Here is a 20,426-nt window from a genome sequence, read left to right as displayed (position 1 = left end):
CACACTTGGCCTATGAGATTGATAGGTTTTGCATATGCTCCACCCAACATTTCTCTCATGCAAAACTTATAGGTGAGGTCCCGTCCGGTTCCTTAGGTCCCATGATAGCTACATCAGTCGATTCTTCGGGATCCGCCATTGGTGAACTGGGGGATTGGTCCGAATCATCAACCGATAAAGCCCACAACATTGAGGCATACATGGTTACTGAACCTGGACCTGGAATCATACAAATTCAATTAGACCTGGTTTAGAGGTGGGTTTTACACCCTACCATTGGCTGGCTTGCCGAGGTATAACTGGGGCTGGGTTGGTTTAAGGGTGTAAATTGGTTCGGAGCCAGGTATTCAGTTCGGTTCCTAGGAGTATTAGTGTGATCTAGATCAAGACCAAGTCCCGCATCGACTATGAAATTCAGTACTCGAACCAAAACTGCACGGTTCCAGTTCAATTCCGGTTTCAATTCGGCTCATACACAGTTTGGATCTGGTTCATGTACTTGGTTTAGACTATATAAGTTATACTATAATATAATAGTATTATAGAAACTAATACTAGTAAAATATCTGTTATTATAAATTAGTATTATAATGTTTTAATATACTATAATATATTAGTATTAAATTATATTAATGTATTATAATATAGTAGTACCTAAATTCGGTTCGATTTCGGTTCTAACTTTTGGTTCCTATGTTGGATCCGGAAAGTAACCAAAGTCCCACCTTGATTCTATTCCTTAGTTCCGAATTGTAACTAAATTATATTTGGTTTGGTTCGATTTTGGTTATTCGGTCTGGATCCGGTTTCAGTTTTTGGTTCCGGTTCCAATTTGACAATTGGTTGAATAAATAGTGCAATTGATGAATTTTCAATAGGGCAAAAACCTGAGATCCGACCCCGATATAGTTGAATTAAAGTCCGGTTTTCTAATGGGCTGGCCCGAGTTCTTACATAAATTCCTTTTAAAAAGGGGTAATTTTGTAATTTGGTCTTAAGATAATGTGTATAGTGCTAGACTTTCGTTATCCGCTTGAAGCGAAACGTTGCGCGCTCTTTCAGCCGAGTTCGAAATGGCTTCTTCGTCTATTCTTCTTCCGTTTGGTAAGTCTTTCCTGAACTCTCGTAGTCTCTTCCACTTCTCTTTTATTTAAAATATAGTTTGATTTTCCCCTACTTGCTATACATATGAAGATTCTGAAAAGATTGCAGATATTTTTGTGGTATTGCTTTCTGCAATTTTTTCTCTTTCTTTTTTGCATGTTTAACGTTTTTTTATCACATTCAGTATGGTAATGTAGTTTTGTTAATTTTTCTTTGAAGTATTTACTGATCTATAGAAAAGAAAATGTCAAGAAAGAAAAGATGAAATTAAAGTGCCAAGGGTCTTCCTTGGTTTGATAATCTTTTAATTTTGGTTTCATAATAATTTAGTTTAGGTTGATGACATAGTAATTATTTGAATTTTCTTAAGTTAAATTCAAGTATCATTATTCATCTATAAACTAGTAATCAGTTTAATTTTTCATGTTTTCATTTTAATCCCACACAGTGAAGTAGTACACAGATTATTATGGTGTCATGCCTATGTTAAATATGCAGGGAGGTGGTATTTTTTCAGATTCAAGTTGTTGGACAAACTAAATTATGGTCAGGCAATGAGTGCATCATTTCTTTTAACTGGAATAACTTGCTCCTTATGTGGTTCTGAGATCTGAATGCTTCTGCTCAAGTTTCTACTTGGTTTTCTTACTGCAGATTGCCCATACTGTGTAGCTGCATTCGAGTTTTGCTCCATATGAAACCTTGTTAAGTTTTCTACAGAAAATAGTACTGTTTAACCTAGGTCAATGCACTTTGTCCAAATCATATAAGCATTGAAATAAATAAATAAATAAATAAATAAATATATATATATATATAAAATAGAATGTAGTTACTGAACTCTGCTTTCATAGAGGTTTTGATAGATAATCAGCTCACTGAATTTAGGTTAAACCCAGATAAATTTTGTACCTTAATGTCAATGATTCATCTAGGTGTTGAGCACAGCTTGCATTGCAATGTTGTAGTCATTGTTGTCAACACAGTCAGCCAGGAAGATCAGTTGAGCAGTGAGCTTGTGTTGATATCCTTGATGGTCAATACACTCACTCAGTTGAGCCGAGATACAAGCATATGGATGGTCAGTGTGAAGACGAGCAGAGTTAGCACAGCTGGAAGCCTCGAGAAATATTGGTTGTCTACAGTCAGCAGTGATAGTAGGAAGTTGTCAGTTGAAGGCTATAGTGAAGAACTAGCTTGAGAGTTGGCATGGTGAGTAATCTTCAGAGATGATTTGATCTATGGTGTGCAAAGGCAAAGTCTTGTGGTGGCCAGAGAAGAGCAGAATGGACAGCTGGAGTCTGGGTTGATAGGCCTGACGGTTGTCAGATAGCAGTGGCAATGGCAGTTGATATTTGCATCTTGCAAGCCGGGCTTGTACAGTGAGCTGACATAGACAGGAAGGTCTTGAGATGGCTAGACCAGAGCAGAGCAGCATCACTGGAAGGTCAATGGTGTAAAGACCATTGAATTGGGCTGGATCATTGACAACTGATGTTGTGTGTGAGCAGTTGAGCTTGCATTGTGGACTGATAAGGTATGATGAGATGGCCAGTGTTGTGCTATGTATGTTGAGAGAAGTTGTGAGAGCCTCTGGGATGCATGGTGATGATGTAGAACTTCTGTGAGTATGATTTCTATGGTAGTTGGCTTGAGGCAAAGCTTGAAGATGAAGTGCTGTGATTTGTAGTGGCATTTTGTATGGTGCAGACTTTCATTATAGTTTTGAGCTGTCTTTGAGGTAGCATCAGTTGATGATTGTTAGAAGTCGCGAAGTAAAGAGGGGAAGGAAGTCGTGATTTACTAATCACGATTTCTCTATGGGGGTATTTCTGTCTTTTTTTTTATTGTTTTGTGTTTTTGGGGTTTTCCCTATTATATATTGAAATCGATGGGGAGTCCCAACCTTACGGTTGTGACTTCCAAGAGTTACAGCAGCTCTCTTCTTCTTCCTCCCTCCATTCCTTCTCTTTTCTTCTTCTTTTAAATTATTACATGGTATTAGAGCAAGGTACTTAGGGCTGTGACATATTCCCTAGTATCGTGTTCTCCTCTTTCTCAAGGTTTCAACCTATTTTGGTTGATTCATCTCTGGTTGGTGGTTTGCGACTTCTTTAGGACTTTTGTTTGAAGGGGTACATCACCCTATGCTGTATTGTGGAATGTTTTAGAGACTAGTTCATGTTTCGGTATTGAGAACTAGGTCTCTCTCTTTTTTGTGGTGATCGATTTATGGAGTAGAAGGTTGCGGTATTATTCTCCATTCAGGTATGTGTTGTTGAATGGTTTGGGGCAGTTAGTTTGATCAGTTTTGGTTCAATTTTTGGGCAGACTCTGGTTGTATTTTCTGGACATCGTTTTCTGGGCAAACTTGACATCGATTTCTGCATATTTTCTGGACATCGTTTTCTGGGCAGACTTGGCGTCGATTTCTACATATTTTTTCTGGGCAGATTCTACATTATATTTTTCTGCATTATTAATTGGACAGATTATTTGGATCAATGGGTGATAACAAATCTGTTTTTACTGAAGTTTCTTCCAACAAGTTAGTGGAGAAGAAGTTGGAAGGTACCAACAATTTTCAACAATGGAAGAAAATTGTTGGGCTCGTTTTGACTGGTCGTGGTCATGAGAAGCATTTGACATAGGCCAAGGATGAAGCTGATACGTCATGGACAGTAGTGGATGCTCGAATTTTAGGGCAGATGTTAAATTGTATGGATCACCACATTGTTGACCTGGTGACCCATATCGATACAGTGAAGGAATTGTGGGATTATCTGTATGTTCTGTATTCTGGACAGAACAACCTTTCTCGAATTTATGAGCTGTCCCAGGACTTTTATCGGGTTGATTGGAAGGGTCGTTCTTTGACCCAATATTTTGGAGACTTCAAGAGGATGTATGAGGAGCTGAATTCCTTACTTCCTATTACTTCTGACGTACAACAAATGCAAAATCAGCGTGAACAACTCGCCGTCATGGGATTTTTAGGTGGTTTGGGTAAAGAATTTGATGCTGTCCATTCCTAGATTCTTGGTAGCGATAAAGTGGCCACACTTTCAGAGACTTTTTCTCGTGTTCTACGTGTCTCACGTGAGAATACACATGATACCACACCAAAACTTATAATTGTTCTGTTACCTTTATTCCTGGCTATTGTGTTTTTCAGGATCTTACGTCGAAGAAGACGATTGGTAGAGGCCGTGAATCTAGGGGGTTGTATCTATTTGAAGACACATCAGTTGTGGCGTGTTCGAGTGTGGCGCTTCCTCACCAAATTCACTGTCGTTTGGGTCATCTTTCCTTGGAGAGTCTAAAACTTTTGGATAGTCGTTTTCGGTCGTTGTCCAGTTTACAGTGTGAGTCTTGCCAATTTGGGAAACTTCACCGTGTAAGTTATCCCCCTATAGTCAATAAACGGTCTGACCAACCCTTTTCTTTGGTTCATTATGATGTGTGGGGTCCTTGTCCAGTCATGTTTAAGTTGGGTTTTTGTTATTTTGCCACTTTTGTAGATGATTACTCCAGAGTTACCTGGATTTATTTAATGAAAAATCGTTCTGAGTTGTTCCCAATTTTTTGTGCCTTTGTTCTTGAAATTTCAGAATCAATTTAGTACTTCTTTAAAAATCCTTTGTAGTGATAATGCTAAAGAATATTTTTCAGTTTCTTTCAGTACTTTTATGATGCAGCATGGGATCGTTCATCAGTCCTCTTGTGCTGACACACCTCAACAAAATGGTGTGGCAGAGAGGAAAAATAGACATTTAATGGAGGTCACTCGATCTCTTCTGTTTGAGATGAAAGTGGCCAAACCTTTTTGGGTTGATGCTGTTTTGACCGCATGCTCTCTCATTAATCGCATGCGTTCTTCTTGGGTGGTGGCATTCCATACTCTTTGTTGTTCCCTTCTGCACCATTATTCGTATTACCACCCTATGATTTTGGGAGTGATTGTTTTATTCGGGATCATCGTCCTGGACTTTCTAAGTTGGATTTTAGAGCTCTTAAATGTCTTTTTGTTGGGTATTCTAGAACTCAAAAGGGTTATCGTTGTTATTCATTTGATTTGAATAAATATTTTGTGACAGCTAATGTTACCTTCTTTGAGTCTACTCCTTATGTTGAGTTTTCAATTGTTTCTTCTGATTTGGATGATGACTTGCCCGTATATATTGTCGAATGTTCTCCTGGTTTGCAGGTTCCTTTGTCATCTGCTCCGCCTCCTCGTTCTACGGAACCTCTTGTTATGTTTCAATGTTGCACTCCGGACGAGGCTGCAACCCGTATTACACCTTTCGAGAGATACACCACTCGGTTGAATGCTTCTACCACGCCTTCTTTGCCGGCAGATCCTGATACTGCACTGGGTACTTCCTCTTCTCCTACAGTTCCTGCTGTTTTTGATTTAGATGTTCCGATTGTTCATTGTAAAGGTGTTCGCAGTTGTACCCACCATCGAATAATTATCACCTCTAATTCCTCAAATTCCTCTAATAGGGGGGAGTGGACCCCACCTTGGGCAGTTTTTTTGGGCAGGGCTAGGGTGGTCATTTCCGCCTCCCCCATGTGAGGAATTGGAGGTGCCCGCGAATTGGAGGGGACAACGATTCCCCACCATCCCATTTCTAACTTTGTTTCATATTCTGGTTTGTCTCCTGGTTTTATTGCTTGTTGCCTACTGTTGAGCGTCATCCTATTCCTAAGTCTATTGTAGAAGCCTTGTCTATTCCTGGGTGGAGAGCTGCTATGACTGAGGAATTATCTACACTAGAGGAGAATCAAACATGGGGCCTTGTCTCCTTACCCTCTGGTAAGTCTCCTATTGGTTGTCGATGGATATTTGTGGTGAAGGTCAACCCTGATGGTTCCTTGGCTCGTTTGAAGGCCAGACTTGTTGCTAAGGGTTATCCCAGGTATATGGTGTGGATTACCTGGATACTTTTTCTCCTGTTGCAAAGCTTACATCTGTCCTCATATTAATTTCTTTGGCTGCTATACATCATTGGCTTGGCTTTTATTTCAGTTGGATGTGAAAAATGCCTTCTCACATGGTGATCTCCATGAAGAAATGTATATGGAGCAACCTCCTGGATTTGTTGCTTAGGGGAGTCTGCTGGTAACGTGTGTAGGCTGAAGAAATCGTTGTATGGGCTGAAACAGTCGCCTCGGGCGTGGTTTGGCCGATTTACTGATCTTGTGTTGGAGTTTGGGCTGACACGATCTGCTAGTGATCATTCGGTGTTTTTCCGGCTATCTAATGCAGGAATGATATTTTTGATAGTTTATGTGGATGATATTGTCATCACAGGAGATGATTCTCCTAGAATTGAGAAGTTGAAAGTACATTTGAGACAACAATTTCAAACTAAAGATCTGGGAAGGCTGAAATATTTTTTGGGCATTGAAGTTGCTCAATCACGGAAAGGAATTTCGCTCTCACAGCGAAAGTATGTTCTTGACCTGCTTTCAGAGACAGGGTTGTTCGGCGCTAAACCGTTTGATACTCCTATGGATCCAAATTTGAAGCTTATGATAGATGATGGTGATGTTCTTGAGGATCTTGAGAAGTATCAGAGGCTTGTAGGGAAACTTAATTATATGACTGTGACTAGACCTGATATCTCCTTTCCTGTTAGTGTACTGAGTCAGTTTTTGTCTGCTCCTCGGTCATCTCATTGGGATGCAGTTATACGAGTTCTTCGATATATCAAGAAGGCTCCTGGACATGGTCTCTTATATTCTAATCATGGTCATGGGAGGATTGAAGGTTTTTCTGATGCTGATTGGGCAGGATCTCCTGTTGATCGGATGTCTACTTTAGGATATTGTATGTTTGTTGGAGGGAACCTAGTGTCATGGAAAAGCAAGAAACAGACCGTTGTAGCTCGATCTAGTGCAGAGTTCGAGTATCGTGCTATGGCTCATGGTACTTGTGAACGGATGTGGATTAAACAGTTGATGACTGAACTTGGGTTTGTTGATAATTCTCCTATGACTTTGTGGTGTGATAACCAGGCTGCTATCCATATTTCTACTAATCCTGTGTTTCATGAACGAACGAAAAACATTGAGATAGACTGTCATTTTGTCCGTGAGGAGTTGCAATAAGGGATCATTTCACCTCATCATGTTCGAACAGGAGAGCAACTTGCTGATTTGTTTACCAGTCTTTGGGAAGTGTAAGGGTTGAGTATATTTGTAACAAGCTGGGCATGATTAACATCTATGCTCCAGCTTGAGGGGGAGTGTTAGAAGTCACGATGTAAAGAGGGGAAGGAAGTCGTGATTTACTAATCACGATTTCTCTATGGGGGTATTTTTGTCTTTTTTTATTGTTTTGTGTTTTTGGGGTTTTCCCTATTATATAGTGAAATCGATGGGGAGTCCCAACCTTACGGTTGTGACTCCCAAGAGTTGCAGCAGCTCTCTTCTTCTTCCTCCCTCCATTCCTTCTCTTTTCTTCTTCTTTTACATTATTACAATGCTCAAAACTAAAAGACTCTTGCCTTTTGAGTTAGCTTTCCAATGCCTCAAGAAGTGAGTCAATTTGACTTCTGATGAGGAATATATGTTCTTGAATGTAGTTGTTGTGCATGATTTCCATAATGCTGTTTCTACACTGCTACAACTTCATGGAAGTGTTGAGTGTTTCTCCACTTGGATTCTTTAGAAACCATAAATATGGGAATTGTTCATCTCTGATTAGCTTTCCAATGCTTCAAGGATTGTGAAAATCTGAGTATTGGTGAATGAGTTATGGCCTGGACAGTGGAGATGACACAAAGGTTCAGAACACTGTTTCTGCACATCCGGAAACTTCAGTGTTAGTTTTGAACATAGTTATCAAGGCGGCAAGGCGAGGCGACCATCGCATTTGAGAGGGGGGGGATTAGGGCGACACTAGCAAGGTGCCAAGGCATTGCCTATGCGCCAGTCCAGGCAAAGCTCCCTGGACACCCTTTGATAACTATGGTTTTGAAACCCTTCCATTAATTCTGAGTTGAAACTCAAAACTATAAGACTCTAGCCTTATGAGTAAGCTTTATAATGCCTCAAGAATCGAGTTAATCCGAGTTTGGACAAGGAAGTTATGATCTCGAATGTAGATGCAACACATGGTGTCTAGAACACCTGTTTTGCATATACAGTGACTTCGGCCCTTTTTCCAATGTCTTGAACTCTACCTGTATTGAAGCTCAACATAAGAGTTGTAGATCTTCGAGTCTTCTTTCCAATGTTGTAAGAATCAAATCAATACGACATCGGACGTGAGAGATATGATTGTTTTTCCGACAGGACGCAGAAGATGGTCTGACAGTGTGGGAGCAGAAATGAAGCTCATTTTTGGTTTCTTAAACACAGGATTTCTCAGCAAAAAAGTGAGAGAACCCTTTGGAGAAACAGAATAGGAAGAGGAGAAGTTGAGGGAGAAGAGAGGGCTCTCAAGTCAAAAGCCCATGCTACCAACCTCCATTGGGCATTAACGCTTCAATTAAAGGCTCTGAAGAGATGGTTGATGAATGCATTGAAGACCTAGCTAGGGTTTGAGAAGATTGAGAAGATTGAGAAGAAAGAAGAGGAGAAAGAAAGAAGAGGAAGAGAAAGAAGGAAGAAGAAAAGAAAGGAAGGCAGAGGCCAGAGAAGGCTTCAAAAAGTTGAGAAATCCGGTCTACAACTTTCTTCAGAGGTTGCCAGAGTTGTAGGTAACCCTTGTAGCAAATTCCCTTTTGTATTGTATTCTCTGTAAGCTTAGTGTTTGATAAAATGCCCGAGTGAATATCTGTGTTTTATGTGGGTGGGATTTGTAATATATTTGTGCTTGTAATTTGGGCATTCTATAAGCACATAATTTTTGTATTTCTGGACCTGTCCAGTGGGTGTTGGACAGAGGGATTAGAATTCCTCGGTAGTGGGTGCTACCTAAAGCCAGAGGTTGGTGCTCCCCCACAGTAAGGTGCTCTGAAATTCTGGAGTTGGTGCTCCCTGCAGTGGGTACTGTAGAATAATTGTATTAAGCAATATATAGAGCCCATTTAGGGCATTGCTCCTTGGATGTAGGCACATTGCCGAACCATGTAAAAATCTTGTGTTATGGGTGGTTTCTTGTGGATTGTATGTGTGGATAAATGGAGTCCCTTTTTTGCAGGATGGGCCTTGCCACGTGGATGTGAATACCTGTGGTTGTGAGGCAAGGCGTGTTACATGACTGTGTGTAATCAGTTACATGCTTAAAAATAAGAGTTGGCTGTCAGGCTTTGGGCAGTGTGGTTTTTGTGACCGAAGCAGTCCTTCAATGACAGTTGGGCAATTAAAATAAAATTTAAAAGAATTACTGATTCCCCCCCCTCTCAATGACGACCAAAGTTCAGCACAAGGTCCTTGCACTTACCCAAATCATTTTAATTCATTGAAATAAGAGGATGATGGACTATAATTCTTCTTTCATAGAATTCTATCATGATCAGCAACTGTTTAAGTTGAGTTGAAGTCCTAGTAAATTTCCATCTTGAAAATGTTTTCGGTTGGCTTCAAACCATGCATTTCACCAAGGTTTTAGATGCAGCTTCATTTCTATTTATTGCTTAAAATATACGAGCTTACCATATTTTGTCAAAATTCTTGTTACAGTAGCTCTCAACTCTTATTGTAACTATATGTTAAATTATGTTGCTTTAGGTTCTGTATTTGGTAGAGGGGCTTCTGCCAATCGTCAAAGTATATCTAGAAACAGAAGCCAAAACCTTACAGTGCAATACTCAGCTTCAAGGGATAGAGTTAGACCTGGAGGTTCAAGTGAATATGAAGATGACTTCACTCTAATTAATCGTAGGACTATGATTGGGTTAATCTTCGGGATTTCTAGGCTTGCAGTCTCATTCGATGCTGGGGCTGCAGGGCTCCCTCCCGAGCAAATGCCAAGATTATGTGATGATGCGTGCAAGGAGAAACTAGAAAATGTATGGTGAGATTGCATGGTCCCTACATCTGTCAATTTCCTTCAATTCAGGAGTTTCAATTTGATGCTGTCAGATATTCAGTATGTAAAAGATGTTCTCTCAAGATTAACTAGGAGAACATCCGACATATTCAAAATCTTTTATTCAGTCTGATTGGAGCATCCAGTTCTTGAATGTTTGGACTTAGAGATCTTATGTGCTGATTAAAAAAAGGGGCATACACAGTGAATGAGGCTCCTGGCACTGCGGGGCCTGGGGAGAGTCATAATGTATGCATCCTTACCCCTGCTTTGCAGAGAGGCTGTTTCCCATCCTCATGTACTGATAAACATCTGGAAAATTGAATTTGGGTTTGATGAAAACCCAAATGATGTAAACTAGCAATCCGGCTAAAGTAGCTAACTAGCTTCAGAATACACTTGCCTTGTGTGAGTACCAAAGAGTTTTCTTGTTCGTTGGATTTTTTTTTCCAACTTGAAGTTAGGATCAACCTGTTTTATTTAGCCTTCTATTGGGGACCAGCCTGTTTAATTCATCCTTCAGTTTCTGCAATTACAGCAAATTGTGTCTGAATTGAATTAATGAGAATGAGAGTCTGAAATCTGCATGCATTGGCTTTTGTTTAGAGACTCAGACTGCACCATGATATAGTAGTCGATGCAGGGAATGTGTGAAGAACAGATGGAGTATTGTGACCATTGGATTTTTTTTTTTTCAATATTCAAAATGCTTTCTGACCAGGCAAGAGAATGCTGTAGTTGGACCGAGTGATTTCCTACTTCAGACCCATAAAATGACACGTCATGACCCTATTGACAGCCTATCTTGTATGTGGAATTTTAGATTTCCATATGCTAGTTGGATACATTTCAGATAACAAAAAGAAAAAGTGAGTTGGACATTTCAATGAGGTCTTCCATGTGAAATTCATACATTCAGTTGGTATGGGTTGCTGTTGACAGTAATAGATGATTTTGAAAGTTAACGGTTGGAACTAAGCCTCATCCTTCTGTATTATGAAGGTACCTATGATAACTACAGAGTCCGGCTTGCAGTACAAGGATATTAAAGTTGGCATTGGTCCTAGTCCGCCTGTTGGTTTTCAGGTATATAAGATTTTCTTTCAATTATAAACTTACCTGCTGTCGGTATCACAGTTAGAAACTAGATATTGCTTCTTTGTTGGTGTGAAATATTAAATTCTATCTCATGGTTTAATAAATACCACAGAACAATGTGCAACTGTAAAGTATGGCTCTCTTCAAATGGATCTTTGAATAGATCTTTCGTTTATACCTAAGTAATCTAATCTCTTGCTAGGATATTTTTGGTCAATCTATGTTTGTATGAACCAAAAAAAAAAAGGTTGGGTTATATGTAACAACCTCTTAGTGACAACTAAAATGTATCACAACCTGCCACATCAGCAAACATGGGTGGGTCCATGTGATATAGGACCTTAGACACTTCTCACAGTCAAGTTTCATTCCAAAACAGGCAAAGGAGAGTGCCTTAAAAGTGAGTTTAAAGTTACAAAAATGCAATTAGATTTTATTATAGTGAAATGGAAACCTTGTATTTTTGAGAACTTTTAACAGTGCTTTTAATTGATATCAGAACACCTTAGGGCTAGGGTTTAGAAACTACAGAAAACTCCAGAATTGAAACCAGTAAAAATTCCAGATTCAAGAGAAAATTGATATCAGAAAATAAAAGTCAGATGTGGCCAATGTGCTGGTTGAAGGTCAAATAAATAGTGTCACACCCCGGCCCGGTCAATAAGGGCCAAGTGTGACTGGATGTCTCTGACATCCAAACAATCCCAAGGATCACAAGTGCAGTACTCCATTTACAAACATATCTCACAAATACAGTAATCAGAGGCAGCGGAAACAATTTAAATAATAGAGGTAACATCAATAATAAGAGAAGTCTAAGTGATATTTCATTTATATAAAGGATTTAACTTGTGTTACAGCTATACAGTTCTCAAAAGTATCACAAGGTATAACTGAACAAGAATTATATTATAACTATACAAAAATGTTATAAACACAAAAGAGTAGGGAGATAGCCTGGGCTGTCAGGCCAAGATCAAGAGAATGTGCAATCATCACATGCGCACGAAGCATCGTGCACTTCACACTCCAGCGCTGCAAATCCACCACCAGAAGTAAACAAGTCATCTGAAAAATAAGGATATCCACAGGGGTGAACTCCACTGAGCCCAGTAAGGGAAACACATAAGCAAGTGCAAATAGTCCATGATGAATGATCTAGAGCTAAGAATGCTTCTAACAACAGTACTAAGTCTCATGAGGCATAAGTGCTACTGTAATAGAATGCCAGCCTCGGTCCCGGAAACACATAACCAGACGTCGGTCACCCGAGCGAAACCATTCTACTACGGTGAAGACTCGCCAGCTCCGGAATGAACACATCGGACCCAAAGCAGACCCCAATGACTAACCTCATCATTGCTCCTCGTAGAGTACACACGCTAACATGGGACAGTGAATGGCATTCTGGAATTTACCCTTCGGACCTACCACGGGTTATCCAACACTTCAACCCCTGTTGGTAAGGGTCGTAGCACTGGGTTCATGCCAATCCTAACCATATGCATACTATCATGATGACATATGAATCATAATAGATAATACAACAATTCTGTCCAACAACATCATCATCATAATAAATTCTAAGAATCAAGTAATAAATGCAAATGCAATATGGAAATGTAACCTAAAATCATGCACATCTAATGCAAAGAAGTTAAAGCTAACAAAAGTACATAATCAGTGTTATTAATATGATGCATGACATGGCAATCATAATAAACCAAAATTAATTATCACAAATACGCCGAAATTAAAGTCAAAATCTCCTTACCTAGAGTTGGATGTTTGTACAAGTTTGTAGATGAATCCAACTCCCAAACAAACCTCAACAATAAGAAATTACAGTCCTAAACAGTAATAAATAGCATGTATTAGACCCTATATAAACCTAGGTTAAAGCCTAAACCAACTAGGACCAAAGCAGAGACAATATGGGTGGACCGGATTCAGACCAGCCTTGAATCCGGTCGACCGTAGGGGTCACGGGCTCTGAATCCGGTTGGTAAAACAGTGCCTATTTTTGAGTTCCAATTTCATGGATCTTGCCATGCATGGAGTCTAATCCCTCAAATTGGCTTAGGGGAAATAAAGGGTACAGCCATGGGGTCATTTTGACCCAATTGCATGCATGATCAAAATCATGAATTTCAATTAAAGATTAAAAAATTCAGAATTCTTGGAATTTCAAGAACATGGCTGACCCCAAGAAAAAAGAGAGGAATTGGACAGATTAAGGGGATTGAAGGTAACCTTAATTGGGTTGACTTAATCCAATTGCATGTAGGATCAAAGGCTTTCAAGCCAAATTATCTAAGTTCTAAGCTTTGGGGTTTGCTTGAGTTAAGAACTCAACAAAAGCAAAGAAGAAAGAGAGGAATTGGGAAATTTCAAAATAGTTAGACAGCATACCAAGGATATGAAATGAAGAAGATGGTAGCAGCCCAACCATCAACCTTTCCTAGAGCTTCTCTTCTAAGCTCCAAGTACTTCAAATCCTTCAAGTTCTTATTCCCTCTTTTTCTTCTCTTCTTTCTCCCTTAGAGCAGAATCGGTTCTTGTCTAGATAAAAAATGAACTCCTAAAGGCTGTTTGGTTTGGTCAAGTTGGAATTAGTTTGGTTAATGTAATTCTCTAAACTAATTCTAAGACAAACAACCCCTTAAAGGCTTATATTTAAGTCACGGGATTGATGTACCATGTCATAAGTGGGGCCCCGGGTATGTTGGTCCACGGGCAGCTCGGGACACACGGGGGTGTAGGTCCCACAGGAGAAAATTACAATTCTGCCCCTACTATACCATAAAGCATTAATGCTATATATATATATATATAGGAATGGATTCTTACCTAAGACCCGGCCCAATGGTATGCGGACAACTTAACCCGGACGGGTACGTGGGTCCCACAAGGAGAAAATTATATTTCAGCCTAGAATAGAGTGAGGTTCGCAGGCTATAAATCCAGCATGCCAAGCTTATGTGTTGTCCTCCGTTAGACACCTCAGACTCAATAGAGACTAAGTTAGTTGGCTGTTCGGAATGCCATTATAGGCGGGTCACGAGATTGGTCTGAATTTTCAACCGAGACAGCCCACATTATAAAGGCTAGCTTGGGCAATGAACTAGAACCTGAAACCACACAGGTTCCAAAAGTTCAAATTTATTGCGGGTTTCACAAATAGGGAAGAATAGTTCCTCACAGTCAGACTTGGATCTGATGGTCAGTTGCTAAGTTACCGAAGAATCCTAGTGTAAGTAGGATAGTTCAAGAACTAGAAATTGATAGCAGGAAATAGAAGATCTAGAGCAGCAATGAAGTATTCTCGGAATAAGGACTAAATAAAAGTAGAAACTCTGCAGAAGCAATTGAACAGAAATCTGAAACTGAAACTCGAAAATAGAAATCAAAGCTTGATGTTAAGAGATCATAGACACCTGAAAATTGATACCAATACGAGATTTTGAAAGCAGATTATGAACTAGGTCTAAACAGAGAATAGAATAATATAAAATGAAGAGAATTAAGACCAGCAACTAATCCTGAATCTCCAGAACTCAGAAGTCCTAGTTGGAGCAGGACTTCAAGTTGCGGTTATAAAGAACATGCTTTGATTTCAGAAACAGATCTTGAATAACTAAAAGAAAGAATAAAATAACAGAATATCATTAAAAGCAAAAGAGAACTGATTATGGAGATAAAAGTATGCGCAAGAAGTAAAGATAGTTTTACTGACCTGTTATTCAAGTAGAAGAACCGAATAAGTAGGAAATAAGAAAAGGGGAAATGATGGTTATATTTAAGATGAGAAATTGTCTTGTTCATAATTGGTACGGAAGGTTGGACCACTGATCTTCGAGAATGCCCCTTTCCCCTCCGGCAGCCTCAGTTACTGCCTGCCCAGCTGCTTCATCCCCTGCACCTTCCATCTCCCCTCCATCCAGCCCTGCCCTTGTTCAGCATAACACCCCTTCCAATTCTTGGAGCTCCCTCTTCTCCGGCAAAACCTCTGCACCCACTGCTAGACGCTCCCTCCATTTCCTCCCCCCTTCCACCCTCGACGAGTCCAAAGTTGGTTTCTGCCCCAAGGGCTTGCTTGACGATGAAATTTCAAAATGGCAGTGTTGCCTTGTGGGCCACTTCCTTGGCGCCTGCCCCCCTTTCCATGTCATCAAATCTTCTCTCCATAAACAGTGGCGAGCTGCTGGTGCTGTCTTCACCTACCTGCTGTCCAGCGGAATCTTCATATTCAGGTTCTCCGATGAATCCGACAAAGCTCGTGCTTTGGAGGGTGGTCCCTGGCAGATTGGCAAGAAACCAATCTTCCTCCAGCAATGGGATCATCGCTCCTCTCTCAGCAGAATTGACCTCAAGTCCATCCCCATTTGGGTCAACTTACCTGGTCTTCCCTTTCACTATTGGTGCCCTTCTGGGCTCAGCATCGTCGGATCAACCATCGGCACTCCTCTATTCTCCGACGAACGCACCAAGAGAATGGATCGACTTTCTTTTGCTCGAATTTGTGTCGAAATCAACGCTGATGATCCTTCTCCAGATTTTGAAGAAGGCCACTCCTTCTCTCAGAGAGTTCTCTACGAGTGGCTGCCCCTCTACTGCTCCGTCTGCAAACTATTTGGCCATCCCTTGATGCAATGCTCTTCAGTTTCTGTTGGTTCCAAGGTTGCCTCGAACCCTTCCCCTCTAGCTCCAGGGCCTTTGGTCGAGGTTGATGCCTTTGTCGAAGACCTTGGAGAAGCGACGCTGGCTGACGAAGAGGAAGAAACCGATGACGCTGCTGCAGTGACTACCCTTCATGCCTCTGCCGCTGCTACGGCTTTGGAACAACCAAGGAAGACTTCCACGGCTGACCCTTACAACTCAATGGAGTATGATGGTTCTCCAATCCTCTCTCGTGGCCGGGAAAAAAAGAGAAACCGTCACTGGAAAAGTCTTCGTGCTTCTGAGGAGGTCTCCATCCCCGGCGAGTTGCCCGATGCCCACCTACCACGCAGAACATCTGACGCTGGCCACAACAGGTTCGTAGTTCTTCAGAGACTCGATCTTGGTGCCGACTGTGAAGTCGTTGTCTCGCCTGCTCCTGATGAGCCTCGGATGAACCTTGATACTGATCTGCAGTCTCCTACTGCATCTTTACCTGCAACCCCTCTTTCGCCTTCGCTTCGTATGCTTTCCCCTTTTGTTAACTCAAACAAAAACCCTCCCTCTGCTAACCTTCCCCATCCCCCTTCTCCTAGCTCCCATTCTCCCCTGACGTCGCTTTCTACGAGGTCCCCTTTAGCTAAAACCCACCTTTTGTCCTTTCCACGTGTCCCCTTTGGCCTTCATCCCCCTTTTTTTGTCCCATCTCACTTAAACCCACCTTTTGACGAATAAACTTCTTACACCGACCCGATCCATCACCCCACCCATCTAACCCACTTATCAGCCTTCAAACCACTTATCCCAACCTGGCCGAACCTTGTGGAACTAGTCTTCCTCCCTTATGTGCTCATGGCCTGTTGCACCTCATAAGAAATTTGGTTGCATTTGGCTACGTCATTGCACCCACCAGCCAAATGCTGCTTCAATCTAGTGGCCCTTCCAAAATTTAGTACCTTCTGGCAATACCTACACCTTGACTATTTCTTGTCGTTTCCTATAGGCTCTCCATGATATATCTCCACCTCTACACTCATCCATTGTGCAACAATCTTAAACCTTTTTATACTGTTACATCAAAATATTCATGTATTATATAGCTATTCAACATCATTTCAAACTCCTAAAACAATCATATAGTTATTTCCTATTTTTCCCTAACTCCTTTTTTTTTTCTTAATTAAAAATAATTTTATATTTTGTAGAAAAAATAATTCCATAACTCATCAAAAATTATAATTAAATGAGACATTAATCATCATTTTCAATTTGAAATACAGTAACAAGGCTTTCATCAATTTTAAAGAATTTTCAAACAAAAACAGATTTTTTCCATATTTTTTTTTGAATTTTTTATTTAATTTTAAAAAATAATTTTAAAATTCCAGCAATTTAAATAATTAATTTCATGACTGAAAAAAAAGACTCCGTGAGGCCGTAGATCGGCTAACGGTGTCTAACATATATTAAAATGACCTCCAAACAATAAGTAATAACTATATATTTTTTTTCAAAGCAAAAAAAATCATTTTTTTGTGCGGAAAAATAAAAAACTATTTTAAAATAGAAAATACAATCTGATTCTGTCAAGTCATAGATCAGGCAACAATGTATACATACAAAAATTGAATAACAACAATCAAGTATTTATCATATTTTTTTTTGCAAAAAATAGTTTTGGAAAAAAGTGTGTTACCCTCAAGTTCAAATCTCTTCCAAATCTTGTTGTTGGGCAGAAAATCTCCTCCAAATCTTGTATTTGAGCAACAAATCCTCTTGTTCATAGCTTGTTTGGGTAAGATTTTGTCAAAAGGAGCAAATAGGAGATTTGAGGTGGTTTTCTTCACTATCAAACGAAACCAGACAAAATTTCGACTGAGTCTCATTGAGTTATGGTATTTAAAGTAAGTGACTTTTATCGTTTTGGCCAAAAAATCGGTGAAACGAAATACTGGACTGAAATTTTGGTCGAAACCCTGTAGTTTTTCTATTTCAATGTTTGTTTCGACTCGGAGGATGGTGAAATTGAGATATTTACTGAGATCTTGCGAGATCTCGGTGAGATCTTGTACCATGTTTCAGTCCGCCCCTTGCTCTTTTTGCTGCCAGGGCAAATGTTCAGGTTCGAGTCTTGAGGATAGCCAACGTAAAAATGCCAAAGGTCAGGACCGACTCCAAACTCACCCCTCCCAGGATCTCGCACAGGCGGGACCAGCACGGGGTAATAGCCCTTTCTTTCTTATTGGTGCATCCAAAGGTCTTTGTTGCACATGTCCATGTCATCGCAAACAACTTTCTTTCAACATATCATGTATCGCAGCTACTCTTAGATTATTGTTAAGGATAGGCATTGACTAGACATTGTCTAGGTTCGTTGTATCAGTATGCTAGATAAGGATTGTGACTCAGCCTTAGCTAGCATACCTTATTTTTATCCATCATTCCCTCTATAAATAAATGAAGACCTTTGTCTTTCTGACAAGCTAGTCTATTCTTCTCACCTTGGTATCAAAGCCCAATACTTTGGATATTTTTTAAGGTTTTTTCTCATTACTACAAGAGGTCAGCGCTACGCATTAGTGGCTTCGGCCTCCCAAGGCTGAGCATGGTCACCTAAGACGTGCCGCCTTTACTTACCAGTTGACTCACTGGCCATACTATGGCCTCGTGCCCTTATGACATCCTGTCTGCCACCAGGCCCTCCTCGCCGATCACCAGTAAGGGCTCCTGCCCTCCCTGCTGATCACCACTAAGGGCTCCAACCCTCTCGCCAGGGCCCCTGCCGTCTCCGACTTCTTGCTGTGCACCGTCATGCCCTTCAAAGTAGGGATGTAAATGAATAGCCGAAATCCATTTCCGTATCCGTATTCGTATCTGTTTAGCACTATCCGAATCCGTCCGAAAGCTAAACGGATGCTGATACGGATAGACTATAGCTATCCAAAAAGCTATATTTACATGTAAACGGATAAAATATCCATTCCGTATCTGTTTAGCACTATCCGAATCCATCCGAAAGCTAATCGGATGCGGATGCGGATGCAGATATAGCACTATCCGAGCCAAATCCGATCCGTTTACATCCCTACTTCAAAGGGCCCCCTGCTTCCTTGCGCTCGTCCACCAGGTCCTCTTATGATCGCCAGGGCCTGCGCCCTTACCCTCTTGGGATCAATTGCCAGGCCCCGCTAGGGCCCATGTCGCCTTGTCAGGGCCTCCCAGGCCCTTTTCGTCTCGCGTGGGGCTCCTAGGCCCTTCGGCTACCTTGCATGGGACTCTTAGGCCCTTCAACCGCCTCGCGAGGGCCTCCTAGGCCATTTTGCCTCTCTTTTGCTCTTGGACAGGCCTCATTAAGGCCCTCAACAGGGATTTTCCCCCCCTTCTGCTTGCTGCCAGGCCTCACCGAGGCCCTTTGCTTTCTCACGTGAGCTCTATAAGCCCTTCGATAGCCACCGCCAAGCCATTATCGGTCTCTTGCCTCGCTGCTTACTTCACTATTGGTCTTCATTATTTGCTGCTGCCTTCGACCTATGTATCTCCTCCAGTGAGTGATCACTGATCTATATCTCGGGCTTAGTGCCACTTACTATATTTGGACTTATATTTACCTCTTTATACATGGTGGAAAGTAGTGCTCCCTCTATAGGGAGAGTTGAGGGTGTTGGTCATCTTGGAAATGATGGCCATGACCCTACTCTTCAGATAGGACCTACTAAGTTGAATGGGACCAATGATCTTACTTGGCCACGGATGTGCCTTCTCACTATCCGAGGTAACAATTTTTTTGGGGTATTTGAATGGTGATATGATTCCGATTGAAGGAGCTAAAAGAGCTAGGGGCAGACCTAAAATGACCATAGGGGAAGTAGTGAGGAAGGACGTGCATGGTCTAGGTCTGGTCCCAAGTATGACCTCGGAAAGAATCTATTGGAGGGCAAGGATCCATGTCGCAAACCCCATTTAGCTGAGATTATCCTGCGTGTTGGGCTGTGCCTTTTTCCTCTTACTACCTTTCATCTTTCCTTTATTTCCCATCTTCCATTTGTCTTTTCCTCTGTCATGTCTCATCTCTTTCCCCATACCTATTCTCCTATCTTTTCTTCACCTTTTGTTTTTTAGTGTAACTTTGGTTTTCTCTATTTTGCTTTGTTTGGATCCATATAGCCGACCCCATTAAGTTGGGATAAGACTGAGTTTGTTGTTGTTGTATTTGAATGGTGACACCCTTAAACCCCCTGATCCTACGGAAGCTAACACTTGGTTGGCCAATGTTGTCCTCATTATGTCATTCTTGCGAACTCCATGGGCTCCACTATTGGCCCAAGATTTTTCCTATTGAATTCTGCCAAGGAACTATGGGATGCGGTCAAACAGACATATGCACAGTCAAATTACTATGCACAAATATATGAACTGCGAAGGCAAGTTCGTGAGACTACTCAAATCCCTCCTTGCTTACTACTCTACCCTTAATACACTATGGCAACAATTTGACTTTTATCGTCTTGTTTCCATGGTTTGTACTAGTGATGCTAGTACGTTTCAGAAGGAGCGTGAGATGGAAAGGGTGTATGATTTT

At 40.9% G+C, this 20,426-nt stretch overlaps 1 protein-coding gene across 7 annotated transcripts in view; it reads left to right on the top strand.

Moving 5' to 3' along the window:
* The first annotated feature begins 987 nt into the window (after nucleotides 1-987).
* Nucleotides 988-20,426, top strand: part of LOC122656846 (peptidyl-prolyl cis-trans isomerase FKBP16-3, chloroplastic) — a 45,106-nt gene continuing 25,667 nt past the window's right edge. For 6 of the 7 annotated variants that reach the window (XM_043851519.1, XM_043851517.1, XM_043851513.1 and 3 more), the window contains exons 1-3: nucleotides 988-1,108; nucleotides 9,790-10,070; nucleotides 11,093-11,176. In XM_043851519.1, coding sequence (XP_043707454.1) covers nucleotides 1,003-1,108; nucleotides 9,790-10,070; nucleotides 11,093-11,176 — 471 coding nt within the window. In that variant the 5' untranslated portion in view covers nucleotides 988-1,002. The remainder of the gene's footprint in view (nucleotides 1,109-9,789; nucleotides 10,071-11,092; nucleotides 11,177-20,426) is intronic. The other variant, XM_043851515.1, reaches the window with a different exon arrangement.

This window comes from Telopea speciosissima, chromosome 3, assembly GCF_018873765.1.
Source record: "Telopea speciosissima isolate NSW1024214 ecotype Mountain lineage chromosome 3, Tspe_v1, whole genome shotgun sequence".
NCBI classification, from domain to species: domain Eukaryota; kingdom Viridiplantae; phylum Streptophyta; class Magnoliopsida; order Proteales; family Proteaceae; genus Telopea; species Telopea speciosissima.
Note: the sequence above shows the minus strand (reverse complement) of the source record. Positions and strands in the feature narration are given on the sequence as shown.